The sequence below is a fragment of the Leucoraja erinacea genome, chromosome 11 (assembly GCF_028641065.1).
Source record: "Leucoraja erinacea ecotype New England chromosome 11, Leri_hhj_1, whole genome shotgun sequence".
Taxonomy (NCBI): Eukaryota; Metazoa; Chordata; class Chondrichthyes; order Rajiformes; family Rajidae; genus Leucoraja; species Leucoraja erinaceus.
The window spans coordinates 51,314,711-51,332,802 of NC_073387.1; the positions used below are offsets into that span (position 1 = coordinate 51,314,711).

Genomic DNA, 18,092 nt, shown 5'->3' on the forward strand with positions numbered 1-18,092 from the left:
TTATCAAAATACAGTGAAAAACTTCAGTGTGCACTAACCTAACCCTACATAAGCACATCAAGTGAGGAAATGAAATGATGCAGACTATTGTGTTACAGCTACAGAGAAAGTGCAGGTTAAAAAAAGTGCAAGAAGCACTAGGAGGTAGATTGGAAATTCAAGAATGCATCCTTGGTTTAAGGGAGGTCCGTGCAGGTAACACCGACAAGGAAGTTGTTCTTGAATCTTGAAGCATGTGCTTTCGGGTTTAATTCATTGAGCGTGAATTACAGACAAAGTTACAAACCGATGGATAAATGTTACTTTAATTCCGTCCACTATTTCTGTGAAGAGCAACATCATATGCGGTCAGGAAACTGGACCGACCGGAGAAAACCCACGCGGTCAGGGGCAGATCGTACAAACTCCCTACAGACAGCAGCCGCAGTCAGGATCGAACCCGGGTCTCTGGCGCTGCAAGGCAGCAATTCTACCGCTGCACCACCGTGCCGCCTCAAGCAGCTTTTGTGTATGAATTTGGCTTCATTGTGTTTATGTCAAGTCAAGTCAAGTTTATTCGTCACATACACATACGAGATGTGCAGTGAAATGAAAAGTGTAAAATGACAAACAAACAAACTACAAAGTACAGAATGGAACAGAATCACATATTCTTTTACATATTAAATATTGTGGGTGGAAGGAAAAAGGGAAACGAACAGCAATTAAAAAAAAAAAAGCAGTAGAGTGGACAGTAAAGTTAGTCCCTGGTGAGATAGGAGTTTACAGTCCTAACGGCCTCTGGGAAGAAACTCCTTCTCATCCTCTCCATTCTCACAGCATGACAACGGAGGTGTTTGCCTGACCGTAGCAGCTGGAACAGTCCGTTGCATGGGGTGGAAGGGGTCTCCCATGATCTTATTGGCTCTGGAGTTGCACCTCCTGATGTATAGTTCCTCCATGGGGGCGAGTGAAGTTCCCACAGTACGTTCGGCCGAACGTACTACTCTCTGCAGAGCCTTCTTGTCCTGGGCAGAGCAATTCCCAAACCAGATTGTAATATTTCCGGACAAGATGCTTTCCACAGCTGCTGAGTAGAAGATGCACAGTGTTATCTGATTGGATTGCAAAATCAAGCTTTCCACTGTACCTTGAGATACGTGGCAGTAATTGCACAACAACTCATCAGAAATGGGATAATAATCAGATGAGCTACAAAGTTGGTTAAGGGACCTTAAATGTTGGCCTCGAAACCAGGAGAAAATCGCTGCCTTTTGCACCTTTAACAACCACCTGAGCGAGAAGATATAGTAATGTAAGATTAATGATCTAGAGTTCTTTGTTAATGTCTTTAATTAACCACATCCCAGTTGCTTGGACCTTTACTCTGTGCACATTTGCTTGCTTCATGACAAAATGGAAAAGCAATTTGTACTTGGTTGGCAGTAAGTTGTGGCTAGTTGATGTAAGAGTAGTGGGAGCTTAAGTGCGGCACAGTGACTCAGCTGGTGGAGTTGCTGCCTATGTGTATATTGAACTATTGCTGCCTATGTGTATATTGAACTGAACTGTTCTATATTCTGTTGTGCTGCAGATAGCAAGAATTTCATTGTCCTATCTGGGACACATGACAATAAACTCTCTTGATTTGACCCGGGTTCAATTTGACCCCAGGTACTGTCTGTGCAGAGTTTGTATGTTCCCCCCGTGACCACGTGGGTTTCCTCCGGGTGACTATAGAACATAAATCACAGCCAAAACCAATTACAATAGACAATAGACAACAGGCGCAGGAGTAGGCCATTCAGCTCTTCGAGCCAGCACCGCCATTCAAAGTGATCATGGATGATCATCCCCAATCAGTACCCCGTACCTGCCTTCTCCCCATATCCCCTGACTCCGCTATCTTTAAGAGCCCTATCTAGCTCTCTCTTGAAAGTATCCAGAGAACCGGCCTCCACCGCCCCCTGAGGCAGAGAATTCCACAGACTCACAACTCTCTGTGAGAAAAAGTGTCTCCGTTCTAAATGGCTTACCCTTATTCTTAAACTGTGGCCTCTGGTTCTGGACTCCCCCAACATCGGGAACATTTTTTTTGCCTCTAGCATGTCCAAACCCTTAATAATCTTATATGTTTCAATAAGGGATGGGATATCGCCCAAGGGGGCCACATGAGTGGCAAAGGTGTTTTGTGTAGAGACAGGTTCATAAGTTCATAAGGTCATAAGTCATTGGGACGACAGATGGCGCAATGGGCTAAGTGTTCGGCTGGCGACCGGAAGGTAGCCGGTTCGAATCCCGCTTGTAGTGCATACTGTCGTTGTGTCCTTGGGGCAAGACACTTCACCCACCTTTGCCTGTGTGTAAATGTAATGTAATTATGTGAAGCACTTTGGGGTCAATGCAAGTTGACTAAAAATGTGCTATATAAATAAGATTATTATTATTATTATTATAAGTGATAGGAGCAGAATTTGGCCATTTGGCCTATTAAGTCCCTTCCGCCATTCAATCATGGCAGATCTACCTTTCCCTCTTAACCCCTTTCTCCTGCCTTTTCCCCATGACCCCTGACACCCATACTAAAGTTTCTTATAGAAACTTACAAAATTCTTAAGGGGTTGGACAGGCTAGATGCAGGAAGATTGTTCCCGATGTTGGGGAAGTCCAGAACAAGGGATCACAGTCTAAGGATAAGGGGGAAATCTTTTAGGACTGAGATGAGAAAAACATTTTTCACACAGAGAGTGGTGAATCTCTGGAACTCTCTGCCACAGAAGGTAGTTGAGGCCAGTTCATTGGCTATATTTAAGAGGGAGTTAGATGTGGCCCTTGTGGCTAAAGGTATCAGGGGGTATAGAGAGAAGGCAGGTACAGGATACTGAATTGGATGATCATATTGAATGGCGGTGCAAGCTCGAAGGGCCGAATGGCCTATTCCTGCACCCATTTTCTATGTTTCTAAACAAGAATCTATCTTTCTCTTCCTTAAAAATATCCGTTGACTTGGCCTCCACAGGTGCAAACACTACTGAGTGTGATACGATTGAATCCATAGACACTGAGAATGTATGAATTTTTGCACTTTATTAGTTTCATATATATATATTTTTTTTTTTTACTCTGAATAAAGTTTATATTTGAAGGAAAAAAAGCTCCTCATTGAAAGGGATTTCATGTGATAAATGTTGCAATTTGATTCAAAAAGTCTACAATTTCACTTGATTATTGTCCATTATGTTGGCACGTAGGAACTGTTCAGATTACACCCAGCTGTCAGACACGCACAGACACGTACTTAGTACATTTCCTCACATCATTTGTTTTTTTTTTTCAAATAAAAGGCTAATGAGTTAAGCATTGAAAGCTGTAATTACCGCGTGCAATTACATTTTCTCAAAGTTATGACAAAGAGTTGGACAAAATTTACATTGCGTATTTTTAATCAAAAGGCTTTTTGAATTTTGTTAGAGATGTTGATTGGACCCGAAACGTCACCTGTTCCTTTTCTCCAGAGATGCTGCCTGACCCCCTGAGTTACTCCAGCGTTTTACGATACGATAAGATAGAATTTTATTTCTCCCAGGAGGGAAGTTGATCTGCAAACATTCATAAAACACAAGAACACACAAAATACACGGAACATGAAAATATAGTGAGGAGTGGAAAGGATTGGGGATGTGCAAAGATTGGGGAGGCGGGGGGGGGGGGGGTGTGGGTGGGGGGTGGGGTCAGTCTTAGTCTCAATCTACCCCACGACAGAAGGGGGAGGAGTTGTCCTGTTTGATATCCACAGGGAAGAAGGATCTCCTGTGGCGTTCTGTGCTGCATCTTGGTGGAACCAGTCTGTTGCTGAAGGTGCTCCTCAGGTTGACCAGCGTGTCAAGGAGGGGGTGAGCTGTATTGCCCAGGATGCTCCGCAGTTTGAGGAGCATCCTCCCCTCCAAGACCGCCTTCCCTGAATCCAACTCCCAGGACGGAGCCAGACTTCCTGATGAGTTTGTTCATTATATTATCGTCTGTGGTCTTCTCCCTGCTGCCCCAGCACACGGCAGCGGAGAAGATGGCGCTGGATACCACCGATCGGTAGAACATCTGCAGCATCTTACTGTTGAAGGAGCAGAGCCTTCTCAAAAAGTAGAGCCAGCTCTGTCCCTTCTCGCTCATCGGCGCCTCTACTTCCTGAGAAGATTACGGAGAGTCGGTTTGTCAAGGAAGGCTCTCTCTAACTTCTACAGGTGCACAGTAGAGAGCATGCTGACCGGTTGCATCGTGGCTTGGTTCGGCAATTTGTGCGCCCTGGAGAGGAAAAGACTACAAAAAGTAGTAAACACTGCCCAGTCCATCATCGGCTCTGACCTTCCTTCCATCGAGGGGATTTATCGCAGTCGCTGCCTCAAAAAGGCTGGCAGTATCATCAAGGACCCACACCATCCTGGCCACACACTCATCTCCCTGCTACCTTCAGGTAGAAGGTCCAGGAGCTTGAAGACTGCAACAACCAGGTTCAGGAATATCTACTTCCCCACAGCCATCATGCTATTAAACCTGGCTCGGACAAAACTCTGATTATTATGAACCCATTTTCTGTTATTTGCACTTTATCAGTTTATTTATTCATGTGTGTATATATTTATATTATGGTATATGGACACTTTTATCTGTTTTGTAGTAAATGCCTACTATGTTCTGTGTGCTTAAGCAAAGCAAGCATTTCATTGTCCTATACAGGGACACATGACAATAAACTCACTTGAACTTGAACTTGAACTTCTCGTACAGGGCCTCAGTGATCCTGGACCAATCCAGTTTACTGTCCAGGTATTTGTACTCCCTGGTAAACTGCACATCCACACCATTGATGGAGACAGGGGACAGGGGTGTTCCTCTCCTCCTAAAGTCCACCATTAGACTTGTTAGTGTGTCTAAACTATGCTTAGGTTAATTCAGAATACCTAAACAGAGCCAACACAGAGGGTAGAATTATGGTGCAGATAAACCATGATTTAATTAAGCTTATCTGAGATCTTAAGCATATTTCTGTAGAATACGTGCGGTCGGCAGTGGTAGAGTTGCTGCCGCCAGAGACCCAGGTTCAATCTTGACCATGAGTGCTGTCTTTGCAGAGTTTGCACGTCCTCCCTGTGACTATGTGGGTTTTCTCTGGGTGCTCCGGTTTCCTCCCACACTCGAAAGACATCCAGGTTCGCAGGTTAATTGGCTTCGGTGAAACTGTGTCTTGTCCACAGTGTAGGATAGTGTTAGTGTGTGGGGGTCGCTGGTCGGCCCGGACTTGGTGGGCCGAAGGGCCTGTTTCCGTGCTGCAACTCTAACCCAAACTGCACCTCCAAATAAAGGCCCCAGTGACATTTCAGGAAAAGTGCAAAGCCAAGTGACATCCCGCCTGTCGCTAGCTACAAAAACTATAAGGTCTCGGCATGAACTGCATTCTATTTAAAGTGCTGTTCGAAAAGCCTCGCTAATTGGTTTCCCATAGCAACAGTCATTTCTTGCTGTCTCTGCACCAATGCCAGGATGATTCTTGAACTTGGCCTGGATAGAGTGGATGTGGAGGGGATGTTTCCACTAGTGGGAGAGTCTAGGGCCAGAGGCCTCAGAATTAAAGGACATTCCTTGAGGAAGGAGATGAGGAGGAATTTTGTTAGGCAGAGGGTGGTGAATGTGTGGAATTCTTTGCCACAGAAGGCTGTGGAGGCCAAGTCAATAGATATTTTTAAGGCAGGGATGGATAGATTCTTGATTAGTACGGGAGTCGGGGGATATGGGGAGAAAGCAGGAGAATGGGTTTAGGAGGGAGAGATGGATCAGACATGTTTGAATGACGGAATAGACTTGATGGGCCTATCACTTGTTGTAGCAATGTTACAAAATTTTGAGATTTAAAAAATCAAGTCTGCAATTTAGTCTCCCATCAGATAAAGCATAAAAAGAAGTTTAATTTGACACCTAATTCACTTTCATATCTTCAGTATTAAAAAAGTTATGGCCATTCTCATACTCTGAAATTAGCATCTTGTTCCCTATTGCTTTTCCATTGACTTAACTAAAAAGCTGTGATCGAGGACAGTCAAAAGCCCATAACTTTCTTAAAAATTAAGAGAACTGAATGACATTTTCAGTTATTATAGATTGAAGCATTCTGAAACAAATATGAAACAATCTTACTTGGATGACCTGAAATTAAAGCATATAATTAGTTAGTTACCTAATTGTAGCTAATTCCAAAATTCAATTACTAGATCTAAACATCTATCCATTTCTTAAGAAAAGGTTAACATTTTTAAATAGCCTAAGTGTTCAAATAACATTCACACAAGACTTCACAATGTAACATGATTTTTAAATTTCATTGTCATGAATTTATAGGCCAAATGGAAGGAATTTAGTGTTTAATCCCCGCAAATTAATGGCCATTTTAATCATCTTGCGAGTGGGATTTTGTGAAACGCGATCGATTGGAACGTTGCGGTTTGCGGTGAATTTGAACCCAATATCGGCAGGAGAAACACTGCCAATTCATATGGGGCCAAAATCACATTATCGCCAAGGAAATTTTGATTAAAGTCATCCTAAGAAGCTAGTTTATATGTAAAATTCACGACTTACCTTATCTTTTGTCCCCTACGTGAGATCCGTCCCGTTGTCGGCGTTGACGGCATTAGAACTAGCTTTTTATATTACTCCAGGGATTAAATTGTCCCGCGATTTTTTTAATAAAACTTCAGAGAACGGAAGTCAGAACGATTTTTCTGCAGCAGCTGAACAGCCTAAAGTTCGACTCCGAAAACGGCATTTTAATCCCGCCCGCCCCCCTCAAAGGCGCCAAAGTCGTGCGCGCAACCAGTGGCAGAACTGCAGCGCCGCTGAAGGTGAGTATTGTAACATCGCTATTTATGGCATGACCTAACCATGCTCCTGATAAGAGCAACAATGCGTTATGACAAGCCAGGATAATAAATCATAATTGGGCTTCTGAAACGTGTGCTGTGTAATAGCAGAGCACCCTCCATGAACTTTGAGATGAAACGAATGAATTGAATATCCATTTCGATGTCCGACTTGTTTGACAACATAGCTGCAAGCATTGAATAACCATAATTGTCGTGCTGTAACAAATTTGTACGCTGTTAAGCTAATATAAGGAGACTCACAGGGGCAGCACGGTGGCGCAGCGGTGGAGTTGCTTCCTTACAGTGTCTGAGACCCGGCTTAGATCCTGACTATGGGTGCTGTCTGTACGGAGCTTGTACATTACCCATCCCCCCTCCCCCCCCTCCGTGACCGCGTGGGTTTTCCCCGGGTGCTCCGGCTTTCTCACACACGCCAAAGACGTGCAGGATTGGAGGTGAATTGGCTTCATTAAGGATTGTAAACTGACCCGAGTGTGTGTAAGATAGTGCTAGTGTACAGGGATCACTGGTCAACGTGGACTCGGTGGGTCGGTCGAATGGCCTGTTTCTGCTCTGAATCTCTAAACTAAACTAAACTAAACTAAACCAATGCTTTGAATTATTCCTCAGGTTATTAGGCACTTTTTATTCATTATGATGAAATCCGCATCATGTTCGGCACAGACATTGTGGGCCGAAGGGCCTGTTCTTGTGCTGTACTGTTCAGTGTTACAAATCAAATCCTTTCTCCACTGTCCTAGTAGACACATTGTTCCAGACAGCTCTTACCAGAGAGAGCTTATTCATTCCTTCCCTTCACTCATTCTTTCTCCCTTCATCCATTCTCTTTTTTCACGCACATTTATGAGTTTCTGATGTTCTATGCTCCCCACACCTCCATCCCAAGCTAAATCGCCTGATGATCCTTCATGCCAGCCAAGGGCGGCACAGTGGTGCAGTGGTAGAGCTGTTGCCTCACAGCAGCAAAGACCCAGCTTCGATCCTGATCTGGGGCACTGGAGATCGTGGAGAGGTGACGTTTCGGGTTGGGACCTTTCCTCACATGTCACCTATCCATGTTATCGACAGATGCTGCTATGTTACTCCAGCACTAAACCAGCATCTGCAGTTCCTTGCGTCTATGTTCTTGGTTCTTGGTTTCCTACTCCTCCAAAAATATTCCAAATGGAATTTATACTGGACGTGGCCAAGGGTGGATTTAAGCAAAAAAAAGATTCTTGGAGAAGTAGAGCTACCTTAAATTTAGTTGCGTCTGGTTGGGTAACTATGGTAGGGTGAAGACTATTCCATACTTTAATTGTGCGGGGGAAGAATGAATTGCTGTACACATCTGTCTTGGTAGCTGGGATCTCAAATTGGATCGAATGCCCTCGTCTGCTCCTAATTGGGTTTGGTGTAGGTTTGGTAATCTGTGTCGAGGTGACACATTTAACATTTTGTAAAAACAGGTTAAACGGTGAGCTTTATGTCTGTCTTGGAGAGGGTGCCACCCCGACCAGTGAACTCAGAAGTTTGGTAACGCTCGCTTCTCTCGCATAGGAATTTGTAACAAATCGAGCTGCCTGTCTTTGGACACGTTCGATGGAAGAAATGTTTTTATTTGTGTATGGGTCCCATGCTGCAACTGCGTAGTCCAAATGTGGTCTAACGAGGGTGAAGTATAACTTCTCCCTGATAGAAGTTGAACAATGATGAAAGTTGCATCTCAGAAAATTTAGGACACTTGTTGCTTTCACCGTTGCATGATGAGTCTGACCATTCCAACACAGATCGTTCTGCAATTTGATGCCAAGATACTTGGTCTGTTTGGATTCTTCAAGGGTGACACCAAGGATATTGTAAGATGTTTCGCCTGGATTCCTCTTTCTGGTGACACGCATGGTTTCACATTTGGAAGGGTTGAGCTGCATGCCCCATTGTTGTGACCACTCAACCATAGTATCATTATTTGCTGTTGTATTGAGTGAAAATTCTTTAGTGACCAGTTATACTTAAGGGGCTGTCCCACTTGAGTGTCATTTGCGTGTCACGCAGATGGCGTGCGAAGATTTTGTACATCCCAAAATCCTGGGGCTCCGCACGAGATCGCGCGTCACTGCCTAGGTCACCACGCACCATGCACGCGTAATGTGCACCATGCGCGCATCACGTGTGCGGCACGACGCGCGTGCGTGTGTCGTGACGCGTAAATTATGTTGCGTAATTTACGTGGAAATGAAGCCCAAGTGGGACAGGCCCTTTACCCGTTAAAATACCTCTCAGTTTAATATCAAAATAATAGGAAAATTAAAAAGACTGTAGGCCAAATGTCCTGTTTCTGCGTGGCACTGTTAGAATCATACAGCATGGAAACAGGCCCTTCAGCCCATCTTGCCAACATGTCCCATCGACACTATTCCCACCTGCCTGCATTTGGCCCATATCCCTCTAAACCTGTCCTATCCATCTACTCCTTTCTTCCATATACCCACCACCCTTTGTGTCCGATGTTCAATTTAAATGAGCGAAATCAGATTTGAGATTGCAGACAATTACAAAAGGCAATTCTAATTGCAACTGTGACTCAACACTGGACAACAGTAAACAGTTCCCTTCGTCTTGTCTTCTGTGTAGGTGAAGGATGTAAACTGGCAGAATACAACAGGTTGAAGAGCATGTTATTGGATCTACAGAGCCAGAGGTACTTCCAGCAGGAAAATCTAACCATGGATGCGGTAACGCACAAGAGACATTTGGTGGAAAGCATGTTCAAGGACTTTGACATCAGTAGAAACGGCTTTGTAGACAACAGCGAACTGACACAGGTGAGTAACAATGTATGTCCAATGTAAGGACTTAAGAGCCTGTCCCACCTTCGCGACCTAATTCACGACCTTTTTTACTCGTGGACCTTTTTCATCATGCTAGAAGAACGCCCCGACCTACTTGATGCCACGAGTACCTACGACTAGCATCACGACCTACCTACGACCTACCTATGACCTCGTGGCGACCATGCTGCGAGTATGAGTCAAGGGCAAACTCGGCAGAGGTCGTGAATTAGGTCCTGAATGTGGGACAGGCCCTTTACTTTATTTGCCTTTTCTTCCTCTTAATAGTGAGTTGGAAGACTGCAATTTGAAATATATCTTTACCAATTTATTGAGATTTTGGCATTGGTATTTATTTGGGGATTTTTTTTAGCTATAAGTGATACAATAATTCATAAGTTCTCGGAGCAGAATTAGGCCATTCATCCCATCAAGCCTACTCCGCTGACCTACCTCCGCCTCTCACCCCCATTCTCCTGCTGTCACCCCATAACCCCTGACACCCATACTAATTAAGAACCTGCCAATTTCCGCCTTAAAATTATTCATTGACTTCGCCGCCACAGCCGTTTGCAGCAATTAATTCCACAGATTCACAACCCTCTGACTAAAGAAATTCCCCCTCATCTCCTTTCTAAAAGGTGCGTCCTTTCGTTCTGAGGCTCAGTGTAACACAGGGTGGAAACAACATGCCCTTCAACACAACTATCTGTCCCCATTTGAACGAATCCTACACTGATCCATTTTGTTATCCCTACATATCCTTCCCTTCCTCCAGATTCTACCATGCACAACACAGAGAGTGAAATAGAGAGTGTCCAATTAATCTACCGGCCCACGCACCTTTGGGATGTGGGAGGAAACCAGAGCACCTGGAGAAAGCTCTCAGCACCAGAGGTCGAGATGAAATCTGGGTCACTAGCACTGAAAGGCAACAGCTCTAATAGATGTGTCATTGCATTGAATTACAAGTGTCGTTTGTCCATTACTAGATGCAGTGGCCAGCAATATCTGTTAGGAATATTTAGATGTGACTGGATTTTATCCTTGATGGATATCAGTGGAACAGGTTGGAGATTGTAATGATACAGGACGGTTTAGTTTAGTTTATTGTCACCTGTACCGAGGTATAGTGACAAGCTTTTGTCGTATGCTAACCAGACAGCAGAAAGACAATACATGATTACAATAGATCACTTTATAGTGGACAGATACATGATAAGAGTGCAAGGTAAAGCCAGCAAAGTCCGATCAAGGATAGTCCGATCAAGGATCACCAAAGAGGTAGATAGTAGTTCAGCACTGCTCTCTGGTTGTGGTAGGATGATTCAGTTGCCTGATAACAGCTGGGAAGAAACTGTCCCTGAATCTGGAGGTGTGCATTTTCTATACTTCTATACCTTTTGCCCGATGGGAGAGGGGAGACGAGGGAGTGGCTAATATACGACTCGCCCTTGATTATGCTGCTGGCCTTGCCGAGGCAGAGTGAGGTATAAATGGAGTCAATAGAAGGGAAGGTACACAAATATGCTGGAGAAACTCAGCGGGTGCAGCAGCATCTATGGAGCGAAGGAAATAGGTAACGTTTCGGGCCGAAACCCTTCTTCAGACTGATCGATAGAAGGGAGGTCGGTTTGTGTGATGGTCTGGGCTGCGTCCACAATTCGCTACAATTTCTTGCGGCCTCGGATGGAGCTGTTCCCAAACCAAGTTGCCAAAATTACTAATGCTATTTTGTACTTTAATAGGTGGGATTTGAACCCTAACTCTGGGAGTTATAATTTTACTTATTTTGTTAAATTTGGCAATTTTTTAATTTTTGGGTGTGATTTCTTCAAATCATTTCTAATGTCCCCATTTCCCTGTTGAATTTAATTGGAAGTAGTTCTGAACAAGTCCCATGGTATCTCTGGTTTAGTGAGTGGGCCTGAACTACTATCTATCTCATTGAAGACCCTTATGCCCCTGTCCCACTTAGGAAACCTGGATGGAAACCTCTGGAGACTTTGCGCCCCACCCAAAGTTTCCGTGCGTTTCTCGGAGGTTGCAGGTGGTTGCCAGAGGTTGCAGGTAGTGGAAGCAGGTAGGGAGACTGACAAAAACCTCCGGGAACCGCACGGAAACCTTGGGTGGGGCGCAAAGTCTCCAGAGGTTTCCGTTCAGGTTTCCTAAGTGGGACAGGGGCATAAGACTATCTTTAATCAGACTTTACTGGACTTCATCCTGCACTAAACATTATTCCCTTTATCCTATATCTGTACACTGTGGACAGCTCGATTGTAATCATGTATAGTCTTTCCACCGACTAGTTAGCACGCGATGAAAAGCTTTTCACCGCAGCCACTTTGAAAGGGTGTCGGAGACAGGTTTAATAGCAACTTGCTCAATTAAATTGGATATGTGAATGAAAAAAATGTCAAGGACAATTTGGTGACAGCTAGTGAAAGGGACTATTTGGATACATCTCTGAGAGTCCCAGTGTGTGTAGGAAGAACTGCACATGCTGGTTTACATCACAGATAGACACAAAATGCTGGAGTAACTCAGCGGGACAGGCAGCATCCCTGGTGGGAAGGAATTGGATGACATCTGAAGAAGGGTCTCGACCTGAAATGTCACCCATTCCTTCTATGCGGAGATGCTGCCTGTCCCGCTGAGTTACTCCAGCATTTTGTGTCTATCTGAGAGAGCCAGCATCAGTCTGACTGAGCCAAATGACTGCCTCCTGTGCTGTATGATGTAGGAAATAACAAGCGAGGTGCTTACTCATTGATATGGAGGTGTGAACATGAAGCACAAGGAGACCACAGACGTGCCACAGTGTACGTGCCAAGATGAAAGTTACCTTGCACTGCATTGTCCTGGAGTTTTTCTCAACTATGTATAGATGAACGTGCGGGGAAAAGTGTGTGAAAAATAGCAGTGAATGCTTTTGTGAAGGTGAGAAATATGGTCTGTGTGGGAGGGAAAGAGTGATGTGGTAGAAAGTACATCAATCTGTAGCAATTAGGGCCTGCTATTCTTTTCATTTATCTGTCCTATTGCAATTAAAACTAACCGGAGATTTCAACTCATTGATTTCCAAACCATCTTGAAATTCTCACCTAATTGTAGATTGCTTTGAAATTGATAGAAAACTTTGTGTATCGGGCTCAGCAATGAGCTATAAATAACTGTAACAGATGATATGTTGCATTGTTGAGCAGTGCTTGTGTGTTAAGTTCATTTGTAATACATAGAAAATGGGTGCAGGAGTAGGCCATACATTGTCGATAAGGCGGTAAAGAGGCGTTTGTTACGTGTAGGAAGGAACTGCAGATGCTGGTTTACACGAAGATAGACCCAAGATGCTGGAGTAACTCAGCGGGCCAGGCAGCATCTCTGGATAGAAGTGATGGGTGACGTTTCGGGTCGAGACCCTTCTTCCGACTGAGTCTATGTGAGCGTCGTAGGCTAAGCTATGTGAGCGTATGTTATGCTTGCCTTCAGCCATTGAGACATTGAGTAAATGTTTGGTTTACTATTGTTTATTATTGTCACGTGGACCGAGGTACAGTGAAAGCTGCTGCTTGCGTGCTATCCAGCCAAAGCAAAGACTATACGTGATTATAATCAAGCCGTCCAATGTGCACAGATCAAGGATAAAGGCTACACCATTCAGTGCAAGATAGAGGCAGATGGGAATTCAGGAACACACTGGTGAGAGGGTGGCTCAGTTCACTGATAACAGCTGGAAAGAAACTGTCCCCTGAATCTGGAAGTGTGCGTTTTCAAACTTCTGTACTGCTTGTCTGATGGGAGAGGGGAGAAGACGGAGTGACCGGGGTGAGACTAGTCCTCGATTATCCTCGTGGCTTTGGCGAGGCAGCGCGGGATGGAGATGGAGTCAACGGTCGGTTTGTGCGATGGTCTGACCTATGTCCGCTTCTCTCTGCAATTTCTTGTGGCCTTGGACAGAGCCGTTCCCGAACCAGGATGTGATTCAGGATGAGTCAGGAAGTCACGTTGCATTTTTATAAAACTTAGGTTGGGCTGCGTTTGGAATGTTATGTGCAGCTGTCTGCCGCGTTACAGGCCTGATGTGGAGGCTTCGGAGAGTGTGCAGAAGAGGTTTGCCAGAATGTGGCCTGGACAAGCGGGTATTGGCTGCAAGGGGGAATTGGGCAAACTAGTACTGTTTTCTCTGCAGCGTCGAAAGCTAAGATTTGATAGAAGTATATAAAATATGAAAGGCATAGACATGGTAGGCAATCAGAACTTTTTTCCCCGTGTGGAAATGTCAAAGACTAAAGTGGCAAAGTTTATAGGAGATGTGATGGGCAAGTATTTTACACAGAGGGTGGCGTTTGCCTGTAAGGTGTTGGCAAGGGTGGCGATGGTGGCAGGTACAATCGTGGCAGTTAAGAGGGAATTAGATGGATATGCGGAGAGATATGGATCACATGTTGGCATTGGAGATTAGTTTAACTTGGGATCATGTTCGGCATGGACATTGTGGGCCGAATGGCCCGTTCCTGTGCTGTAAAGTGTTTGATGTTCCAAGTCACTCATTGTGACTCATTCTTATAAGTCTCCTTGAGTTCTTCCAGACTTGCGTTCATTGCAACTTGGCTTCCCGGTGAATTACGGCAGCCAAGGTTGTTGGGGTAACCATCATGAAAGGACGGCAGAGACAGGTGCAACAGCACAGTGGCGCAGCGGTAGAATTGCTGCCTTACAGCGCCAGAGACCCGGGTTTGATCCTGACTACAGGGGCTGTCTGTACAGAGTTTGTAGAATTCTCCCCGTGACTGAGTGGGTTTTCTTCGGGTGCTCTGGTTTCCTCCCACACTCCAAAGACGTACAGGTTTGTAGATTAATTGGCTTTGGTAAAATTGTAAATCGACCCTAGTGTGTGTAGAATAGTGCTGGCATGCAAGGATCGCTGGTCGGCGCGGACTCGGTGGGCCGAAGGGCCTGTTTCCGCGCTGCATCTCTAACCGTTTACAAAATGTAACTTGCAAAATTAAATTGGATATATGGGTGAAATAATTTCAGACAGTTTGGTAACAGCTAGTGAAAGGGGCTATTTGGATACATCTCTGCGAGAACCAGCATCAGTGAGACCAAGTCAAATGCTGTAGGGAGGAACTGCAGATGCTGGTTTACATTGAAGATGCTGTAGAAACACAAGCATTACTCAAGAAGGGTCTCGACCCAAAACATCACCCATTGCTTCTCTCCAGAGATGCTGCCTGTCCTGCTGAGTTACTCCAGCATTTTGTATCTATCTTGAGCAAGATGATTGTCTCCTGTGCTGTATGATGTAGGAAATAACAACCAAGGTGCTTACTCATTGATATGGAGGTGTGAATATCAAGCATAGAACGGTTCTCAGCATCTCCGGAATGAGTGGGTTAACCTATGATGAGCGTTTGATGGCACTGGCCCTGTACTTGCTGGAGTTTGGAAGGATGAGGGGGAACTTCATTGAGACGTACAGAATAGTGAAAGGCTTGGATAGAGTGGATGTGGAAAGCATGTTTCCATTAAACATAGAAACATAGAAAATAGGTGCAGAAGTAGGCCATTTGGCCCTTCGAGCCTGCACCACCATTCAATATGATCATGGCTGATCATCCAACTCAGTATCCCGTTCCTGCCTTCTCTCCATACCCCCTGATCCCTTTAGCCACAAGGGCCACATCTAACTTCCTCTTAAATATAGCCTATGAACTGGCCTCAACTACCTTCTGCGGTAGAGAATTCCAGAGATTCACCACTCTCTGTGTGAAAAAGGTTTTCCTCATCTCGGTCCTAAAAGATTTCCCCCTTATCCTTAAACTGTGACCTCCTTGTTCTGGACTTCCCCAACATCGGGAACAATCTTCCTGCATCTAGCCTGTCCAACCCCTTAAGAATTTTGTAAGTTTCACTAGTGGGAGAGTCCAGGACTAGAGGTCATAGCCTCAGAATTAAAGGACGTTCCGTTTGGAAAGAGATGAGAAGGAACTTCTTTAGTCAGAGGGTGGTGAATCTGTGGAATTCATTGTCACAGAAGGCCGTGGAGTCCAAGTCAATGGATATTTTTAAAGCTGAAATAGTTAGACTCTTGATTAGTATGGGTGTCAGGGGTTATGGGGAGAAGGCAGGAGAATGGGGTTAGGAGGGAGAGATGGATCACCCATGATTGAATGGCGGAGTAGACTTGATGTCCGAACGGCCTAATTCTGCCCCTATCACTTGTGACCTTATGATGCCAGACTTGTCTAAACAATGTCAGCTGAAGTACTTTCTTCAACTTACTGAAGCCGTATTTGATTTTGCCAGGCACTGATGCAAGGTTTCCTTGACAACGACCCCTTTGACTGCAACTTGTTTGATCTTCTTCAATACGACGACTACAATAAAGACAGCAGGTTGACACTAGAGGAACTCTACACAGCATTCCGTAAGTCCTGCCAAGAAGTGCTTTTGTATTCTGCCGTTAAATTGATTTAACACAGTAAATGGTTTCCTTGTATCTGATGCAGCACAAACTTCATCTTTTTAAATCACCCATTTCACTGCCTGCGTTTCAAGATAGGAGTGTTCCTTATTGGACCCTTATTTCTGTGGTTTGTTTAAGCGGAGAGAAATATAAAGAATATAAAGCAATTTGAGAATTGTCAGGTCGGTGTTTATGATTTATGTTACTATAAAGTTGAATATTTTTTCATGCAAAGCAGTGTTATAATGGGAGGACATAAACTGGATCTTTTTCTACCTCACACTCTATGAACAAAAGCCACAAAGATGGTTTATGTATATATATATATATAGATAATTGTCAGCATCTTTTTGAGTTCCCAACCAGCCATTTTCAGAAACACATCTTATGCCAGTTACTTTGCTAAGAGGGATTTACAGCTTGAATGGAAAAGGAGAGGACACTTATAGGATATTCAACTAATTTGATATTGTCAAATAACTAAGAGCATCAACCGCAGATTGACAATAAGCTGAAATGCTTTATTAAGATGCAGAAAATACTCAGCAGGTCAAGCAGCATCTATGAAGAGGAGCAGAACATTAACATTACAGGCTGCTGAACTTTTATTAGAACAGTTCAAAGGTTCAAAGGTTTCTTTATTAGTCACATACACCTAGGTGTAGTGAAATACTTGTTGCCAATGCAGCACATAAAAAAGAATACAAACATGACAATAATAAAGAACTTTAACATAAAAAACATCCCCCCACAATGGTTCCTATTATGAGGGAAGGCACTAAGTCCAGTCCCATCCCTATGTCCACCCATAGTCGGGCCTATTGAGGCCTCTACAGTTGCCTTTAAGGAGGCCCAATGTTCCAGGCCGTTCTCGCCGGGTGATGGTGCTCCGGCGTCGGGAGAATCCTCTCAGCGGCATGGGAACCCTGGAACGGCCGCCTCCTTACTCGAGACCGCGGCTTCCGAAGCCGACAAGGCCGCGCCGGATGGAGCTCCACTACTGGCGATCTGATCGCGAGATCCCAGACTCCCGGTGAAAAGTTCAGCGCCGCCGCCCGTGGCTGGCCGCTCCGCAGACCCTCAGCTCCGCAATGTTTTACTCGGCGGTCTTCAGCTCACCGGAGCAAGGCATCGCCCCCTCCGCTCCGCGATAGCGCTCCAGCACTGTGCCGCCGCCGAAGCCGAGGTTCTGCGCGGTCCCCTCAGGAAACGCCGCTCCAGGCCCGCTGGTAGGCCGCGAGAAAGGGTCGACGGTGCAGCCCGGAGAAAATCTGCCTCTCCAACCAGGTAGGGGCCCTGAAAAGTAGTTTCCCCTTTCCTTCCCCCCCCACCCCCCGAATAAAAAAGACTAGAACTCCAGAACAAAAACACTTTAACTAACTAAAAATAAAAAAAAGAGTTGAAAAGACGGACTGCTGCAGGCTGGGCAGCCATACCATACAGGACGGCGCCCTCTCTTTAATAGGAATCCGCAGTTGTTATAAAAGCTTCGGACTTCTCATATATTTTCTGTTATATTCATGGTACAATGGCGCAGCGGTCCAGTTGCTGCCTTACAGAGACCCGGGTTCGATCCTGACCACGGGTGCTGTCTGTACGGTGTTTGTACGTTCTTCCCGTGACCTGCGTGCGTTTTCTCCGGGATCTCCGGTTTCCTCCCACACTCCAAAGACGTGCAGATTGGCTTGGTAAAATTGTAAATTGTCCCTGGTGTGTGTAGGATAGTGTTAGTGTGTGTGGGGAATCGCTGGTCAGCGTGGACTTGGTGGGCCGAAGGGCCAGTTTCCGCCATATATCTCTGGACTAAATGAAACTAAATGAAACTAAACTAAATATTCTTACACAAATATTTTCATCGAGGTTTCCTCAACAATATTCAATGCAAATTTCATAAGTCATAAG

The 18,092-nt window shown here is 44.8% G+C and overlaps 1 protein-coding gene across 2 annotated transcripts in view; it reads left to right on the forward strand.

The window, feature by feature from the left end:
* The window catches only part of LOC129701807 (follistatin-related protein 5-like), a 424,382-nt gene that overhangs the window by 267,653 nt on the left and 138,637 nt on the right, over positions 1-18,092 (forward strand). For both annotated transcript variants that reach the window (XM_055643258.1, XM_055643259.1), the window contains exons 5-6: positions 9,525-9,715; positions 16,031-16,151. In XM_055643258.1, coding sequence (XP_055499233.1) covers positions 9,525-9,715; positions 16,031-16,151 — 312 coding nt within the window. The remainder of the gene's footprint in view (positions 1-9,524; positions 9,716-16,030; positions 16,152-18,092) is intronic.